This window comes from Myotis myotis, unplaced genomic scaffold, assembly GCF_014108235.1.
Source record: "Myotis myotis isolate mMyoMyo1 unplaced genomic scaffold, mMyoMyo1.p scaffold_m19_p_14, whole genome shotgun sequence".
NCBI lineage: Eukaryota > Metazoa > Chordata > Mammalia > Chiroptera > Vespertilionidae > Myotis > Myotis myotis.
In genome coordinates, this window is record NW_023416318.1 from 30,058,501 (window position 1) to 30,078,312 (window position 19,812).

A 19,812-nucleotide genomic window follows, 5' to 3' on the forward strand; every position below is an offset into this window, starting at 1 on the left:
TTTGGCTCAGTGGTAGAGTGTAAGCCTGCAGACTGAAGGGTCCCAGGTTCCATTCCAGTTGAGAGCATACGCCCAGGTTGCGGGCTCAATCCCCAGTAGGGGGCATGCCGGAGGCAGCTGATCAATGATTCTCTCTCAATCCCTTTCTCCCCCTTTCTCTCTGAAATCAATAAAAACATTAATATATTTTTTTTTAAATTTTTTTTTTTCCACTGACAATGCACCTCGTCACCCAAGAGCTCTGATGGCCATATACTGATTAGACTGATGTTTTTATGCCTAACACAACATTCATTCTGCAGCCTACAGATTAAAGAATATTTTCAACTCTCAAGTCTTAATATTTAAGAAATACAGTTCATAACGCTATAGCTGCCATTAATAGTGATTCCTGTGATGGATTTAGGCAAAGTACATTTAAAGCCTTCTGGAAAGGACTCACTATTCTAAATATCATTAAGAACATTCCTAATTCATGAGAAAAGGTGAAAATAAACATTAACAGGAGTTTGGAAGGATGACTCAAACTCAAGGATGACTGAAAAGTTCAAGACTTCAGTGGAGGAAGTAATTGCTGATGTGGTGGAAATAACAGAATTAGAATTAGAAGTGGAGCCTGAAGATGTGACTGAATTGCTGCAATCTCATGATGAAACTTTTAACAGATGAGGAACTGATTCTTACCTATGAGCAAACAAAATGGTTTCTTGAGATGGAACCTACTCCTGGTGAAGATGCTGGGAAGACTGTTAAAATGACAGCAAAGGACTCCAATTTTGAAAGAAGTTCTACTGGGGGTAAAGTGCTGTCAGATAGTATTGCAAGGTACAGAGAAATCATTAATGAAAGAAAAAGTGAATCAATGTGGCAAACTTCGTTGTGTTCTTATTTTAAGAAATTGCAACAGCCACAGTTAGCAGCCATCAAAATCAAAGCAAGACCCTCCACCAGCAAAAAGATTACAACTCCCTGCAGGCTCAAATAATAGCAATATTGCATGTTACCAATAAAGTATATTTTAATTAAGGTATGTGCTATTTTTAGGTATAATAGACTAGAGTATAATGTAAACTATACTCTATATAGAGTATAGTGCACTTAAGAGACTAGAGTATAGTGTAAACATAACTTTTATAAGCATTGGAAAACAAAAAAATGTGTGAGTCACTTTTTCATATATTCACTTTATGTGGTGGTCTAAACTGAACCTGCAATATCTCCAAGGTGTAACGGTACAGAACATAAAATAAGAAGTTCAGCAGAGCAAATGATAGCCCAACGACAAATTCTACTTATTGAAATATACTTGATACTAGATTCATTATAAATGAACATATTTTTCCTAATTGATAACATAGTTAGCTTTCTGCCCTTGCCAAACTCTAACAAATGAATAAGGTTGCCACAAGAATCTCCTGTCATCAGAAGACACAGATAAAAAGTTTCTTGTACCCTAAAAGCTTCTTCATATTTTCAACAGAGAGATAAGTTTCTCTAATATTGAAATTATTGCTCATCCATACTGGCTTTTGATTATGTCACCAAAAAAAGGTAAAAAGGATAAACTTAGTTTATAAGGACCAAACTATTATCTGATAATCACTGCAAAATCATGGTAGTCTGTTATAACAGTCTCAGGTCGTTCGAGTTTTTAATCTACTTTGAAAATTACAAAGTTTGTTCTAGAGGCCCGGTGCACAAAAATTTGTGCACTCGGGGGGGAGGGGGGTGCCTCAGCCCGGCCTGTGCCCTCTAGCAGTCTGGGACCCCTTGGGAGATAACGACCTGCTGGCTTAGGCCTGCTCCCGGGTGGCAGAGGGCAGGCCCAATCCCTAGGTGCAGCCCCTGGTCGGGCTCAGAGCAGGGCCAATTGGGGAGTTGGGGCACCACCCCCTATCATGCACAGAGCAGGGTCGATGGGGAGGTTGCGGCGCCACCCCCTGTCACACACAGAGCAGGGCCCATCAGGGGGGTTGGGGCTCCATACCCTGTCATGCACAGAGCAGGGCCAATCAGGGGGTTGGGGCGCTGCCTCCTGTCATGCACACAGCAGGGCCCATCAGGGGGGTTGGGGAGCTCCCCCCTGTCATGCACAGAGCAGGGACCATCAGTGGGTTGGGGAGCTCGCCCCTGTCACTCAGAGAGTAGGGCCAATAGGGGAGTTGGGGCACCGTCCCCTGTCACACACAGAGCAGGGCGGATCAGCGGGTTGGGGCGCCACCCTCTATCACCCACAGAGCAGGGCCCATGCGGGGGGCGGGGGGGGCATTGGGGCACCGCCCTCTATCACCCACAGAGCAGGGCCGATCAGGGGGTTGGGGTGCCGCCACTCTCACACTCAGGGCAGGGCCGATGGGGAGGTTATGGCTCTACCCCGTCACACACAGAGCAGGGCCCGTGGGGGGAAGGGGGGGTGTTGGGGCGCCGCACCCTGTCACACACAGAGCCACAGGGCAATCAGGGGGTTTGGGCGCTGTCCCCTGTCACGCTGATCCCGGTGAAAGTACAATTATTTTGTGCTGTATATATTTTCACCCCTGTACTATATAGGGTAGAGGCCTGGTGCATGGGTGGGGGCTGGCTGGTTTGCCCTGAAGGGTGTCCTGGATCAGGGTGGGGGTCCCCACTGGGGTGCCTGGCCAGCCTGGATGAGGGGATGATGGCTGTTTGCAGCTGGTCACACACCCTTCAGGGTGGGGGTCCCCACTGGGTGCCTGGCCAGTCTGGGTGAGGGGCTGAGGGCTGTTTTCAGGCTGGGGGTGACTGAACTCCCAAACGCTCCTTTTTTTTTTTTATTCTGGGCCATCTTTAGCTTGAGGCTTGGCTCCAGCTCTTAGGCCTCCGCTCCTGAAAGTAGGTTTCTGGCCTTTGCATACAATGTTGCGAATCTGCTGGCTGAAGTCAGCGATATTTGTTACAATGTTTGAAACTGCAGGCTCAGAGGCCTGCAGCCGCAGGCGGGGAATGTTGGTTTCCTCCGTCACTGAGGCAAGCAAGCCTCATGTTAGTTTCAAGCTGCCTGGCTGCCGGCCGCCATCTTGGCTGACAGTTAATTTGCATATCTCGCTGATTAGCCAATGAAAAGGGTAGCGGTCGTACGCCAATTACCATGTTTCTCTTTTATTAGTGTAGATACAACAGAATTTTCCATTTTACTCCACAAACATCTTGTCAAGCGCTTCCAATATTTTACCATAAAAATACCTCTCCCAAGCCATACCCATGTCAAAGAGTTGAACAGTAAGATAAACTTTAACCACTGAAAATGCCATAAATTATATTATTATGCATATTCATTTCTACCACTGAAAACATTATAACTAGTGCCAATTTTTGAGCCAATTTGTTTAAATGTAACTTTTATTATACAATTATTTTGTGCGGTATATATTTTCACCCCTGTACTTTCTAATCTCCATAACAATCCTTAAAGACAGGTATTTTTAACCTTATTTAGCATGTAATGAAACTGCCTCTCAGAAGTAATTTATAAATTATTCAATTTACAGCTTGTAAATTGTAAAGCTTTGATAGGCCTTTTCCCTCCTCTAGTCATTAAGCTTTCTTACGCACTTAAGTGACAGTAATCAGGCTCTTTCACATGAATCCAATAAAACTCTTCCTTGTCCCAGAGATATTTATGCAAATATTATAGAATTATGTTTAAGGTTATGTTTAAAATTTTCTAGTCATTTCCTTGAGTTTTTCTCAAGCTTCATCATAAAAATAAGCTTAATATCTGTGACCCACAGTTTAGGTTTGAGATATATGTGACAGAAGTAGCCTTCTTAAAAAGTCACTATTAAAATTAGGATAAATTCACAGTGTAATTCACATACCTGATTCTCCATTTCTGGCAGGACAGCACTATTCACCTGTTCTCCCTTTTTGCCTTTCAACAACCGGTTAAGGTCTTGATAAATATCTTTTGTGGAAAAGTCAGCTCTTTTTCTTTCTGTGATCAGAATTCCTCCTCTCTGAATAACCTATTTTACAAGAAATATTTTAAATTACTTTGAGAAAAGCTGTAAGAAAAGGAAAACTGTAACACTGACAAATATAAAGTGACAATATCTAACAAATTATTAACCCACCTTAAATTTTCATACTACATGTAAGATATTGCTAAAATATATATGTATTAACAAGTATTTTAAAAATATATAAACTAGCCCAAGCTGGTTTGGCTCAGTGGATTGAGCATCGGCCTGGGGATTTAAGGGTCCCAGGTTCGATTCCAGTCAAGGGCATATGCCCAGGTTGTGGGCTCAATTCCCAGTAGGGGGCATACACGAGGCAGCCGATCAATGATTCTCTCTCATCATTGATGTTTCTATCTCTCTCTCCTTTCCTCTATGAAATAAATAAAAATATATCAAAATATATATATATATATATATATATACTAAATTTTCATGGATATTTAAAATTATGTTCACATAAAGCTTTTAAAAAATATTCCCAAAGGTAAAAAAATCTTAAAAGAGTAATACTCTTAGAAAATTGTTTAGATAGTATCTATGCTAAAAATGCCCACTTCTTATGGTATTTGAGGCCCACAAAAATAAAAGAACCCTTGGACAATACAACAGCCCTTAAGAAATATCTAATAAACCATACACTTATACAAATGGCACAATCAAAATTTTGTTAAAAAAATCAGCTAGGCAGGGGAGGGAGGGGATAGAGAGCAACCAAAGGACTTGTATGCATGCACATTAGCATAACCAATGGACACAGACACTGGGGCGGTGGGGGCTTGGCCGGGGTGGGAATGGCTGGGGTGGGGTGGGGGGGTTAATTGGGGAAAAAGGAGACTTATGTAAAACTTTAGACAATAAAAATAAATTGATTAAATTTTTAAAAAATCAGCTAAGTTCCACCTGAACTATCAAAAGAAATCCTGCCCTGGCAGGTGTGGCTCAGTTGGTTGGGTGTCATCCCATCACTGAAAGGTTGCCAGTTCGATTCCTGGTCGGGGCATATGCCTGGGTTACAGGCTCAATCCCTGGTAGGGGGGTGTACAGGAGGCAGCTGATTGATTATTCCTTCTCACATGAATCTCTCTCTCTACCTTCCGCTCTCTCTAAAAATAAATTTTTAAAGTCTGTAAAAAAATAAATACTAATAATCCTGACAGTGTGGTGACTGTGAGGGAAAGGGGGGGTGGGGTGGAAATAAGGGGTATAGGGGGGATAAATGGTGATGGAAAAAAATATAAATAAATAAAATTTAAAAATAATAATAGTCCTGAAGAACTGCATCGTATTTATTTGATAAATCCATGAGAGATACAATAATAAACTGTGGAGTTTTTAAATCACCTTGTTTTTCCCCTGAACTGTGAAAGCATTGTGAGTTGATTTGAACCCTCTATGGCTCCCATTCTGTTACTCTTTAAGGAGGGAGGGAGGAAGAGAGGGGAAATGATCTGAAGTAGACCAAGTCTTAAATATAAAACAGCTTATTCTAAAGTCCCATTAAACACAAAATTTCTGTCAAACATAAAAATCAAGACGTTCCTCAAAATAAAGCATTATTGAAATTAGACACTTTTAAATTATTCTTTTCCTTAAATAATATCATGTTAATTAGAGCCTTTCTTAGGCTTGGTTTCGCCTCTGTCACTAGACCAAGGCTCTTACCTGCCTCAGTTTCCCCATGTCTCCAGCAGTCTCTCCTCCTGGTAAAACACATTCCTTTGGTCCAATTTGAATCATGAGAGCCTCCAGATTGGAGAACTGATCATTATCAGGGAACTCACACAGTCCTAGCTTCCTTTGTATGGAGTCAACATACCCAACTCCAACCTGTCTTTGGCCATCAACTATAGACATTTTAACACCCACGGTACCAATGGACGTTGACATATCATTGTTACCGAAGAGAATATCTTCAAATTGAGAAAGATTACCTGGAGAAGCCTAAGCAATAACAAAGAAAAGGTTTAAGAAAAACTATTGGATGTACTTTAAAATTTTACTAGCAAACAAGAATTACCCAACCTGGATGAATTTAACAAAATGATTTTTACCAAAAAAAAAAAAAAGCTTATAACCATATATTCCAATAATTATCACCAATGTTCAATAAAGTACCCATACTTTTCCACTTATTTTCAGAGCACTTGGACATATCTAAAATTAATTGTATCAAGTGATTTTCAGTTTGTAATTTGGCAACTGAGTTTATATACACACAATCATTAAGGAACCCAAAGTGATCATCCTGTCAATGGCAGGCTTAAATTTCTACATTCTGCCAAACTACCCATGGGTTGCACATATCAGTATTTTCACTAAGTAGCTATTCTACAGAGAAGAGCAGTTATTATTTAGCTTAAATATGACTTTGAAAAGTCTCTCTGTATCAATATACTTGTGTAAAATGCAGATTATTCTGGATCAGTGATTTTCCAAATAAAGGGTCCTTGACCTATTTTCAATACTTCAAAAAGATTAGAAATAGCTTTTTAAGATTGCATAGACTAATTAGTGTCAAGTTTCTTTGCTTGTGACTGGACAAGTCTGTGGTGACACTATAAACCTCAACCAGAGGCATTCTGAGGCAACTGACAACCATGGTAATAAAACATGAGCTAGTTACAAATAGTTCAAATGGGCTCAGTGATAGTCAAAGCAACCAGTAGCCATCAATTGTTCTTAAATGTGGTGGGCATCATAATCATTTATCTTTTCACAATATGATTCTGAATCTCCTGTACTATGGATTGAAATCTGGATCGAAAAAGAAAAATTATCGATATTTTTTTAAAAGCACCAATTCAATCATAAATGTAAACATCCTATTTTCACATACAAGCTTTGAATTTACACACACAGCTTATGAAGCACACCTTAAATACACTTAAAAGTGAACCAGTAGCTAATAAAATTGGATTCTTCAAGATGAAAAATGACATGATTGGTAATATCTGAACATACAAACTACTGAGAACATGGAAAGAAAATCACAGATCAACTATTTTAAATATCACTAATACTTTACAATAGAATTAATAAGTAAGCTAAAAATAGCAGTTTTAGATCTGAATTTCTTAAAAGTCAGGATGAAGATAACACCTTTTAAACCTGATAAAGATACTTATTTTAACATCCTCCCTTCTCCCTTAAAAAGTAAAAAGAATTCATCTTGAACAAGAATAGATCGATCTAGAGACAAATGGTGGTGGTGGGGGGAGGGGGGAGGTTAGAGAGCAACCAAAAGACTTGTATGCATGCATATTAGCATAACCAATGGAGACAGAAACTGGGGCAGTGGGGGCTTGCCCAGGGTGGTAATGGCTTGGGGGGGAGGGGGTGGTCAATTGGGGAAAAAGGAGACTTATGTAAAACTTTAGACTATTAAAAAAAAAAAGAATTCATCTTGCCCTGACTGGGTAGTTCAGTTAAAGAGCATTGTCCTGAAAGGCCAAGGTTTGAGGTTCAATCCTCAGGCCACAAGCAAGAGTCAAACAATGAATGCATAATTAAGTGGAACAACAAATCAATGTTTCTCTTTCTCTCTCCCTAAAATCAATAATTTAAAAAATTTTTTTCAGTTCATCTTGAAAGATTCTGATGACATAAAGGACTGAGGTGTGACCAACTGATAACCATGGTAATCACTTAAACTTACGACTCTTTATTTTTATTGATTTCAGAAGGAAGGGAGGAGAGGTAGAAACATCAATGATGAGAATCATTGATCAGCCACCTCCTGCACACCCCCTACTAAGGATTGAGCCTTCAACCCAGACATGTGCCCTGACTGGAAATTGAACCGTGACTTCCTAATGCATAGATTGATGTTCAACCACTGAGCCACACCAGGCAGGCTTAAGATACTTTTTTAAAAAATTCTATGAGTTTTTTTCTTGTGGAGTCTAATACAATATTTAAACATTTGACGTTGGTGCTGCTTCAAATATAATATTTTTCAACCTTCATTTCATTACCCCTCCCAACCCCACTCCAATTGTAAAACTAGACATTTACTGAAGATTATATCTGAGAGAATTTAGCATTCTACACTATGGGAATTTTCATTGCTTACTAAAAGAAGTGGGTCTTTTACTTAAGAGTTTTAGCCTATACCTTGAAAGATTTTAATAAAAAATGGTACCACAAAGGATGTTTTCTATCTCATTCCTCATAGAACTCAGTAACAACAAAGAGTCATACGTTTGCTGGGTTACAGAGCATGATCACCATTAAAGTCCCAGACTTACAAAAACTTGCAATCTAATGGGAGAAAGGCACATACAAAGATACAAACACATTACAAATGTGCATAAGTGAGATATTTGGAATACTGTAAACATGTGTAAAATTACTTCACAAACAGTAAAATCAAATCTTTATTTAATGCTGTATTCTTTATGTAACAGCTATTTATTACTTATCTTTCAGGAACAGTGACAAAGATCAGTGTTCATACTTACAAGGATTTACTGAATTTCTGAGTTACTTTTAAACTATAGTTTTTAAAAAATCACATGCTAAAAATTAAAATTTCTCAAAGCATTTTACTAACACACCTGGTTAAAATATTAAAACATAAAGAATCTCCTTAGACTTTAATTTTTTCTATGCTTAAAAATAAATAAATAAGTAAATAAATAAGATAATTACCTTAAATGCCAAATACCAATCATTCTCCTTGGAGGCCTTATTTCCAGCTCTATTCTTAAAAACTTCAACTCTATACTGCCGAACTAGAAGAAGATCTTTTACAAAAGACTCAAAATTCATTTTACTAAGCACAACACTCTCCAGAGTCTTTGCTCCTAAAGAAAAATATTAAAAATGTTACAGATTTGAGAATTTGAAGTAATGTGTTCCAAGTACCTAACACAATATAGCCCCCCCAAAACTATACGGTTCTCTCAGTAATTCATTCATTCAATAAAGCACCTATTGTATGTCCTCAGGATTTTGGCAGATGATAAGTATAAAATGGCAAATAGAGCCCAGCCTGTGTGGCTCAGTGGCCAAGCACTGACTCATGAACCAAGAGGTTCACTGGTTGATTCTTCGGGCACATGCCTGGGCTTTGGGCTCGATCCCCAATAGGGGGCATGCAGGAGGCAGTCGATCAATGATGTTTCTCATCGAAGTTTCTATCTACATATTTCTCTCCCTTCCTCTCTCTAAAATGGTAAATAACACAGCCTTCTGCTTCTGTGAAGCCTATAAATTAAAATTAAAAACTGAGAAGATATAAAGAGAAAAGAATGAGTAAAAATACATAACTAACTTTACTTGTTCTTTCTTATAATTTTTCACAATTTTGAACACCAGCCATATTAATAACTATACAGTATTTGTATGGAATGGAATTAACTTTTCAAAAGGTTCATAAAAATTAGTCATTATGTACTATAAAATGCCCTGGATAATATATTCACATAGCTAAAAATTCAAAGGTTCAAAAAGGTGCAGTAAAGTTTCCTTTTCACCACTGTCCCTTACACATCCAGGTCACCAGCATAGTGTTAGCAGTTTATAAATATACTAGAGGCCCGGTGCATGAGATTAGTGAACTGGGTGTGTGTGTGTGTGTGTGTGTGTGTGTGTGTGTGTGTCCGTCCCTCAGCCTGGCCTGCGCCCTCTCATAGTCCAGGAGCCCTTGGGGGATGTCCAACTGACGGCTTAGGTGGACATCCTTAGCACTGCCGCGGAGGCCTCCGTCGCTGCACTCGCCAGCCATGAGCCTGGTTTCTGGGCTTCTGGCTGAGCGGCGCTCCCCCTATGGGAGCGCACTGACCATCAGGGGGCAGCTCCTATGTTGAGCGTCTGCCCCCTGGTAATCAGTGCGCATCATAGTGGCCAGCTGTTCCGCCATTCAGTCGATTTGCATATTACCCTTTTATTATATAGGATATTCTCAAATGTAGCACATGCACACACAGCAAATATAAATAAAGCATTACTTTTTTCCTTTTACATAAATACTTATTATTACACACACTGCTCTGTATCTCGATGTTGTTTTTAACTTTAATATATTTTGAAAATTTTTCCATCAATACTTAATCAGCTTCTTTTAGTTTGGAGCTGCAAACAATCCAATGACTCTAAGAATGTTCTATAACTTAGTCTCTTACGGATGCACAGACATATAGGTTTTAGCCTTTGTTATTATAACAATGCTATATGAACAGCCTTGTCTGTGCTTCACTCTCCAAACATGTGAGTCTATCTGTGAGTTAAAGTCTTAAAACTGGATTTTATCAAAGGATATGTGTGATTTTTTTAAATATTACCAGACTATCCCCCTGGTTGGCTATGCCAATTAACACCACCATCCATAAAGTACAAATGCATATACTTTCCCAGCATATCCAGTCAACATAGTTTTCAAACTTTCTGGTCTTTATCTTGGATCATTGATCCTCAATAAGAGGTTATCTGGCTCCCCTAGCAGACATGTGGCAATGTCTGGGGAACATTTGGGTTGTCACAATTTAGGGGAAGGGAACAATAATGGAATCTAGTGAGTAGAAGCAGGGATGCTATTAAACATGTAAAGGATAACCCCTCACAACAACAAAGTAATTATTCCATCCAAAATATCAATGTTGCCATGGCTAACCCCACAGGGTATGTGCACAATACCATAAGTACATGCCAAACCCAGCAATCTCTGACTCAAAATTCTTCTGCATGCCAACCCTAATTTTTTGAGAACATGTTATGCCTACTTGATATCTCTTAAGGTGCACATATGTGAAGAACCTTGAAGAAATAATAAAATTCATTTGAGCGACAAAAACACAGTATATGATGATGAAAAGTACATTTATTTTTTAATGTATACATGTTATGTAAAATTATTTATTTATCTAAGATGCACCTACACTGAATTTATCTGAAAAATAAAAAAGTCGTTATTAAGAAAAAAATTGTAAATGGAAGATTATAAGAGAGGGTTTCGTGTGCCAGCAAAAGTTACTGGTGCGCCATGTTTGGCACGCATGCCAGGGGTTGCCCACCCCTGATCTATAGGGATCAGGCAGGTAACAAATTAGCAAAGGATGAATTACAACAAAGACCATATAGGATGGTGAGAACTGACAAAAGGAGAAAAGTACATCAGGTAAAAAAGGAATCTAGACTCACTAGGTCTGAGAGCAGCTACTCAGCTCCAACCCACTGCTGAAGTGCAGGGATATTTTTGCCCAGAGTTTCCAACTGTGCAGATTTTTCAAAAAGAAGCTTGAAGCCCTTGTTGGCTAGCTCAGTTGGTTAGATGTGCCAAGGGTGCAGGCTCAATCCCCAGTCAGGGCACACACAAGAATCCTATATAATAAAAGGCTAATATGCAAATCGACCAGTCAGTATGATGTGCACTGACCACCAGGGGGCAAACGCTTAATGCAGGAGCTGCCCCCTGGTGGTCAGTGCACTCCCACAGGGGGAGCACCGCTCAGCCAGAGGCTGGCCTCACAGCTGGCGAGTGTAGCGGCAGTGGCGGGAGCGTCTCCCACCTACACAGCAGTGCAAAGATGTCCGACTGCCGGCTTAGGCCTGCTCCGCATGTCAGTCAGACATCCCCTGATGGGTCCCGGACTGCAAGAGGGCACAGGCTGGAATGAGGCACCCCTCCCCCCGGAGTGCACGAATTTCATGCACCAGGCCTCTAGTGAACCAATAAAATGCATCAATAAGTGGAACAACAAATCAATCAATCTCTCTCTCATATCAATAAATAAAAATTTTAATAAAAAAAAGAAGCTTGAGCCCTGCTGGCCTAACTCAGTGGTTGTCCAGGAGGTCACAGTTCAATTGGTTCGATTCAGGGCACATGCCCCGGTTGCAGGCTCAATCCCCACTAGGGGAAGTATAAGAGGCAGTCAATCAATGATTCTCTCTCATCACTGATGTTTCTATCTCTCTCTCCCTTTTCCTTCCTCTCTGAAATCAATAAAAATATTTTAAAAAAACACCAAGTTGAAAAAAGCAAAAAGAAAAAAATCAGGTTGAATGAAAATTATATTTACTCTAGAATCATATTCAACATGACATGTGCTCACATTCTCACAGGCATATGCAGGAATTAAGGCCTATGCAGGCTGCAGCAGACTCACATCTCCCAACTAATACTCAGATTCGGAACCACAAGGTGAAACGAGAGGCTCCATTTTAATTCTTCACTGTTTTTGCCTAAAACATAGCGGGACCATGCTGGTTTGCCCAAGACTTTTCCAGTTTTAGTACTTAAAGTTCAGCATCCTAGAAGCCACCCTCATTCCTAGGCAAACCAGAATGATTGGCAAACCCTATCAGCCCCATCTAGATGAATTCCATATAGGTATTTCTATGATGAAACATCCAAAAAAAAAAAACTTGCTCGAGAAAAGCACTGAACCAGAGTTAATACAAAACCAAACAGGAATTTCTCCCAGAAACACTTAAAAATACCACTGTGAATATAGTCAGCAACTTCTAGCAAATATGGCAATGAGTTTCAAAACAGTGTTTTTCATATCATCCTTCAATTTTTAAGGCAAAATATAAAGTGCAACCCAGCAAAAACAATTCTGGGGAGGGGAAAAAAACACACACTGATCTGGCATAATTCTTTAACAGCTCTTATATAATCAGTCCAGTTAGATATGCCAGCATTTGAATTTGAATACTTATCACAGGATGAACACTCTAAGATCTACAAGCAGCACCACTCCCCATTCTTATACCTGACTACTTTGCACATCAATGTTATCTGCCTGGCCCTGAGTCGAAGTACCTAGAACAACAGTTGTCTTTTTACTGACACATTTAACAGAACACAGGCTCACAACCATGGTGATGTCTTAACAGTGGGTGGGGAAAAGAGGTAATGAATAGGTTATTCCCCTCCCTCCCAAGGCTTTCTCTACCTCCATTACTAACCTACAGATTAAGTTGCCCAACCTCCGTTATCCTCCCAAGATACTACTCTCAAAGTGGTTTTGAGACACATTGGATGGCAATGCATTTTAAGTCATATTTACCAAGAAGCACCTGAAGTGCAGCTACTTCTGGAAAAGAGCTAAGACCATATGCTTTCAGTCAGAACAGCTGGGAAGTAGGACTGATCTCCTGGTGTGAAATAAGAGGAACAAGAAGAGAAAGCTACCCAGTCTCCACCTGATTATAGCAGAAAGAATACCCTCAGGCTGGTGCAACATTCTTTTTCTAGAAGAAGAATGTGGACGTCAACCTGGATGCCTGGCCATGGCTCAATCTGGTTGAGTGTCCAGGTCACTGTTCAATCCCCAGTCAGGGCACTGTGTCATGGGCTTGATCCCCAGTAGGGGGTGTGCAGGAGGCAGCCAATCAATGATGTTTCTCTTGCATCGATTTCTCTATCCCTCTCACTTCCTCTCAATAAAAATTAATTACATTAATTAATTACATTAATTTTTATTTAAAAAATAATAATGTGGAGGCTCTGTCGACCCATGCACTGAAGGGTCTTGGGTTTGATTTCGATCAAGGGCACCTTGCAGGGATTGCAGGTTCAATCCCTGAACCTGCAATGTGTCTTTTTACTGACACATTTAACAGAACACAGGCTCACAACCATGGTGATGTCTTAACAGGTTGGGGCATGTACAGGAGGCAACCATCCATGAGTTTCTCTTACATCAATGTTTCTCTCTTTCTCTCTCCCTCTCTCTCTCTGTCTCCCTCCCTCCTTTCCTTCCACTCTCTCTAAAAATTAATGCAAAAAATAACCTCAGGTGAGGATTAACAACAAAAAAGAAATAACCCGCCGAAACCGGTTTGGCTCAGTGGATAGAGCGTCGGCCTGCGGACTGAAAGGTCCCAGGTTCGATTCCGGTCAAGGGCATGTACCTGGGTTGCGGGCATATCCCCAGTGGGAGATGTGCAGGAGGCAGCTGATCGATGTTTCTCTCTCATCGATGTTTCTAACTCTCTATCTCTCTCCCTTTCTCTCTGTAAAAAATCAATAAAATATATTTAAAAAAAAAAAGAAAGAAATAACCCAAGTGTCCATCAACTGATCGAAATATGGTACATCCATAAAATAATGTCAAGTGAAAGAAGTCAGGCCTTGGTGGTGTGGCTCAGTGATTAAGCATCGACCCATGAACCAAGAGATCACTGGTTCCATTCCCAGTCAGGACACATGCCTGGGTTTCAGGCTCAATCCCCGGTGGGAGGCATGCAGGAGGCAGCTGATAGATGTCCCTTCCTCTCTCTAAATAAAAAAAATCAACATACTTAAAAAAAAAAAAAAGCCAGTCACAAAGTCCACACACCACACATTGTATGATTCCATTTAGTCAGCCCTCTGTTATCTGTGGTTCCAAATCCTCAAATTGAACCAACCTTGGATGGAAAATATTTGGGGGCAGGGAGTTGGGGGGTTGATGATATTGTTGCTGTTTACTATGTGGTTACTCCTACAATGGTTATGTCTATATTGCACATATACAGACTTTGTCCTTGTCATTATTCCCTAAACAATATAGTATGACAATCATTTACATAGCATTTACATTGTTTAGATAAGTAATATAGAGGTGATTTAAAGTATATGGGAGAGTGTACCTAGGACATATGCAAATACTATGCCATTTTATATAAGGAACTTGAGCATCTGGAATTTGGTATGGAGAAGGAGTCCTGGAACCAATCCCCTACACATGCCAAAGGACAACTGTTAATGAAATGTCTAAAATAAGCAAATCTCACCCCTAACCAGTTTGGCTCAGTGGATAGAGCGTCGGCCTGAGGACTGAAGGGTCCCAGATTCGATTCCAGTCAAGGGCATGTACCGTGGTTGCGGACACATCTCCAGTGGGGGGTGTGCAGGAGGCAGCTGATCGATGTTTCTCTCTCATCGATGTTTCTAACTCTCTATCCCTCTCCCTTCCTCTCTGTAAAAAATCAATAAAATATGTTTTTTTAAAATAAATAAAAAATAAGTAAAATAAGCAAATCTGGACATTAAAAGTACGTTAGCGGTTGCCGAGGATTGGAAGGATTGGGGATAAGGGGGAGTGACTGTTAATGGATAAAGGGTTTCTTTTGGGGGGCAATGAAAATGTTTTAAAATTTGTTATGTAATAGTTGCTTCCTTTTGTGAATATACTAAAAACCAGTGAACTATGTAGAGTGGGCAAAAGTAGGTTTACAGATTTTCATATGGAAAATAATACAACCCTTAAGAAATAATAATACAAAATAAGCTCTGTTTCTTGTACTAACAACGGTAACCTCTTTTTGCTCCATCCTGTTCTTTAAGTGGGTGAACAGTATTGTATGTGAACAACAGCTCAACAAACATGTTATAACTTCAAGGGCAAGAAATTGAGAGCTTCTCTTCTAATGATATCTATTTTCTTTTTGTTTTTAATTTTTATTTATTGATTTGACAGGGAGGGGGAGTGAGAGGGGGAATGAAGGGAGAGAGGTAAAGGGAGAGAGAGAAATATCAATTTATTGTTCCACTTATTTATGGTTGCTTCTTGTATATACCCTGACTGGGGATCAAACCCACAACCTTGGTATATCGGGGACAATGTTCTAACCAACTGAGCTATCTGGCCAGGGCGAATGATATCTATTTTCAATAGTCAGAAGCAAGACTGACTGCTAAAGAATGTAGGGAAAGGTGACAGGTCCAAAATTTGTCAAGACTGGAGTGCAAGGGATCCTCACCAGGTATTTATAGTTTCTAGAGTACAGATGTCATTTACCGATCTGGGGTCATTTTTGCAGTAAGCAATGCTGCCCAGAAACAGGCTAACCTTCTTAACCGTATCTGATTTCCAGAGCAGCAAGGAAAAAGGTTTTGTTAACCCTTTACCCAGGTGGTATAATATTAAACTATAGTAAAGAAACAAGTAACAACAAACAAGTAACTTTGGCAGCCTGACATCAACATACATTATAAAAAATATTACCTTAGGCAATAAAAACTGCAAAACATCAGCTTTTGGGAATCCAAGATACTTTTTTCGAGCCTTTCCCTTTTTCAGCTATTTCAGCCAATTTCTAGTAATTTACCCATCATTTAGAACTCTTACTAACCTAATCAAATAAATGTTAAGACAATCCTTAACCTATAATGTGCCTTTGACATAAACCTCTAAGAAATAGAACCTTGGGAATAACTCACATTCACTTCTCTTTATTTAATGAGTAATTTTTAAAAATGCATTAATTTTTAGAGAGAGAGGAAGGTAGAGGGGGAGGGAGAGGGAGGGAAAGAGAGAGAGATAGATAGAGAGAGAGAGAGAGAGAGAGAGAGGCATTGAGACATCGATTTGAAGTTCCACTTATTTATGCATTCACTAGCGGCCCAGTGCACGAATTCGTGCAGGGGTGGGGGGGTTCCCCCCGACCCAGTAGCCTGCGGGAATCTGGCCACAGCTCACACCCCAAGCCTCACAGCCCCACAGCCCCACCTGGCACCCCACCATGGCCTGGCACTGCCCCCTCACCTGTTCCACCATCCCGCCTGGGCGGTGGAGCGATAGATCAGGGCCCCCCCATCGGGCTCCCTCAGGGCTTGGGAGTTAGGCAGCAGCCCTTCCCCCCCGCCACTGGTCACCATCTGCGGGGCAATCGGCAGGGAGCTCGCACCCGCCTTGGCCTGGCACAACCTGCTCACCTGCTCCACCATCCCACCGCGGTCCTGCTGGGGCCCATCACGCCGCAGTGCCGCCACTGCCACATTGTCAACACCCACCATGTTCTGCGCCACCACCTGGTGGTCAGCACATGTCATAGCGAGCGGTCAAACTCCCGGTCAGACAATTTGCATATTACACTTTTATTATAAAGGATTGGTTGCTTCTTGTATGTGCCCTGACCAGGAATTGAACCCACAACCTTGGGGTATCGGGATAAGCTCTAACCAACTGAGCAACCCGGCCCGCGCCTCACATTCACTTCTAATCACCTTAACCACATTCTCAATAGGATTAAGATGAGGTGACTTTCTAGGTTATTCTATTCTTGGAAATGTCCTTGGCAAAAACCAACATTTTAACTTTCATGGTCAACAAAAGGAAAAATTATGTTAAAAAAAAAATCTAGCTCTCTCAGGTCCTCGTTTCCAAGATGATCAAGAAAAGAAGGAATAATGGCCGTGCCAAAAAAGGCCGAGGCCATGTGCAGCTATTCCTTGCACCAACTGCCTGGTGTGTGCCCAAGGACAAGGCCATTAAGGAGTTTGTCATTTGAAACATAGTAGAGGCCGCAGCCGTTAGGGACAATCGACGCCTATGTGCTTCCCAAGCTGTATGTGAAACTAAATTACTTGTGTGAGCTGTGCCACTCACAGCAAGGTAGCCAGGAATTGTTCTCGTGAAGCCCGGAAGGACCGAACGCCCCCCACCCCGAGTCAGACCTGTGGGTGCTGCCTCACGACCTCCACCAAAAGCCCAAGTAAGGAGCTAAGTCTTTAAGGAGTGGAAAGTTCTCTGGGGGAAAAATAAATGGAAATTGTACTTCAAAAAAAAAAAAAATCTACACTCCAATATTAAAGATACCTGGATGCTCATACTAAATTTCCTTCCCAATAAATGGATGTAATGCTTAGCATCCATCCATTATTCCTTTCATAATCTAAATTAGACCAAAAAAAACCCACAAAAAACCACCAACTATTTGTACTAACAGGTACTAAGAAAAATCAGTTATCCAATTTATACAAACATATAAGTACATTTAGAACTTCAGACATTTTAAATGCTTAAGTTATTCTAAACCACACAAAAAAAAAGCAAAGACAAGAAAAGTGAACTAGCCTAGAATAAAAGGAATCATATCATCACTTTAAGCCTGGAAAGTAATTTAGACCCTCATTAACTATGAAGCCACCGTAACACTACCTCTGGCTGGTCTCAACTGGTCCCCATGCCTCTAACATTGCTCCTTCTGCCCCATCCTCCACACCACAATGGAAATGATCCAGCACACCACTCCACCTTAAATTAAGTCTTCAGAACTCTCACTGCCCACCTACAACATAAAATCCTAGCATCTCACTCGGCACAACATAAAAAGCCTTTGATCATCTGACCCCACCTACCTGGGCCACTCTCCTCGCTCGTCATTTTCTGCTCCTGCAACACCCACCTACCTCTTCGCAGGCCCTCTCCCTGGTAAATAATTCCTTGTTCTTCAAGGCTTGAGTGGAATTTAGCCTCTCATACACTGCCTCTTCTGATGGCTCCAGTCTTTGGTACTCCTGCCTCTATACCTCTTCAACAACTTGGTGTGGATCATGCAACGCCCAGTTCTTCACCTTGAATTGGAATTATTTATGCCTTGCTCTCCACTAGAGTGAGCTCTGGGAAGGCAGGGATATTATTGCCTTTTCATCTATGTACTCCGGGTGTCCACAACCCTGGCTGACACGCCAGCACTCAAGAAATCCCCACCTAATGAATCTTTTGTCCGTAACATCCAATTTGCATGTGGCAACAGCAAGAGGAGAAATCCACAACTCCTTACTCCACCCCCCTCCCCCGGATGCTCTTCCCACCATCACAATGGAGCCAGGAAGGAAAGAGATCCGCATAAAACGTACAGAACACCTAGCCCACACGGGGTGAGAAGTTTGTGGCTTTCCGGGGAGATGATGCTGGAGAGATGGGCCGAGTTACAGAGGGCACTGGATGCTGAGCTGAGGCACAGGCAGGCATTACTAGCCCACGGGCACGGCTAGTAAGTTGAGGAGCGGACACTCTCACGCAGGTAACCGGGCTCCAGACAAAGTACCGGGTCCTGACCACTTGGCAACACTGCTCCCAACAGTCCTTCCCAGGCTCCGGCGCTGCCCCGGCGGCACAAGCCGAGTGGGAGCAAAACGGTGTTGACATAAAAAGGTCTTCCAAACCCACCTCTAGTCTAATCTCACTTCTGAACCCATGTTTATAGAATAGGGACTTGGCGTTGCTTACGATGAGTCACAGGACCCACGTGGGGGGCGGAGGACACAGACCCACACGAATGCTGTGAAACCGAACCATTAAAACGCTCCCTACGTGTTCGTTATAAGTTCGGCTTTGGGGCGGCTGCAGAGGAACAGACTCGGGGCGGGGGCGCCCCACCCGGCCAGGCGGGGGCCGGAGAAAGCGCAATTTCGCACGGGGCACCCACATCCCTAACCCCGGGCCCTCCTCGCCCGAGCCCGCGGGCCGCCCACTGCCTGAGCAGAGTCCCCTCCGCAGGGTCCCTGCGGCCCCGGCCGTCGAGTCCTCACCTGACGGCCCCATGTACTTGATCACCCCCTGCGTCTTGAACACCTCCCGGGCGGCCAGCAGCGCATCCTCCCGGTGCGCCGTGTAGAAGTCGCCCCGGTCGAAGAGGCGCACCGTGGTGCTCGGCTTCTCCGGCATGCCCTGGAAGAAGCGCACGAAGGCATACTCGGCCACGCTCTCCAGCTGCAGCGTTTCCCTCGGCTGCACCGCCATTTCCGAGCCTCTCCACAGCCCGGCGGAGGAACTGCGCGACCCCGCACCCACCAAGCCGTTTCCCGCCTCCCCTCCCTCGCCCCCCGGGCAGCGTCCGGCCTCTGCAGCCCGACCAATCAGCATCCGGCGCTGCGTTTCGGTGGGTGGGAGTCCGCTGCCGCAGCCAATCACAAACGGACGCGGCCCAGCTTCCCGCGCACGCAGGTGACTGCCTACTGCGCCTGCGTGAGCCTAGGTCGTGTGCGGACAGGGCAGGCGCTCATCCTGAAGATAATGTTTTCTCCCCGGTTTTTTCGAGTCAAGGGGCTGGGTCCCGGTGGATGGACAGCAGCCAGGGAGAGCGATTAGGTGGGACGTACTGGCAGGTT

At 42.3% G+C, this 19,812-nt stretch overlaps 1 protein-coding gene across 2 annotated transcripts in view; it reads right to left on the reverse strand.

Moving 5' to 3' along the window:
- Positions 1–19,508, reverse strand: part of MSH2 (mutS homolog 2) — a 61,142-nt gene extending 41,634 nt beyond the window's left edge. The window contains exons 1-4 of one of the 2 annotated variants that reach the window (XM_036334650.1): positions 19,234–19,505; positions 8,634–8,788; positions 5,646–5,924; positions 3,840–3,986 (exon numbers count right to left, since the gene is read on the reverse strand). In XM_036334650.1, coding sequence (XP_036190543.1) covers positions 3,840–3,986; positions 5,646–5,924; positions 8,634–8,788; positions 19,234–19,444 — 792 coding nt within the window. In that variant the 5' untranslated portion in view covers positions 19,445–19,505. Of the gene's footprint in view, positions 1–3,839; positions 3,987–5,645; positions 5,925–8,633; positions 8,789–19,233 lie in introns of both variants that reach the window. The other variant, XM_036334651.1, reaches the window with a different exon arrangement.
- Positions 19,509–19,812: the final 304 nt, after the last annotated feature.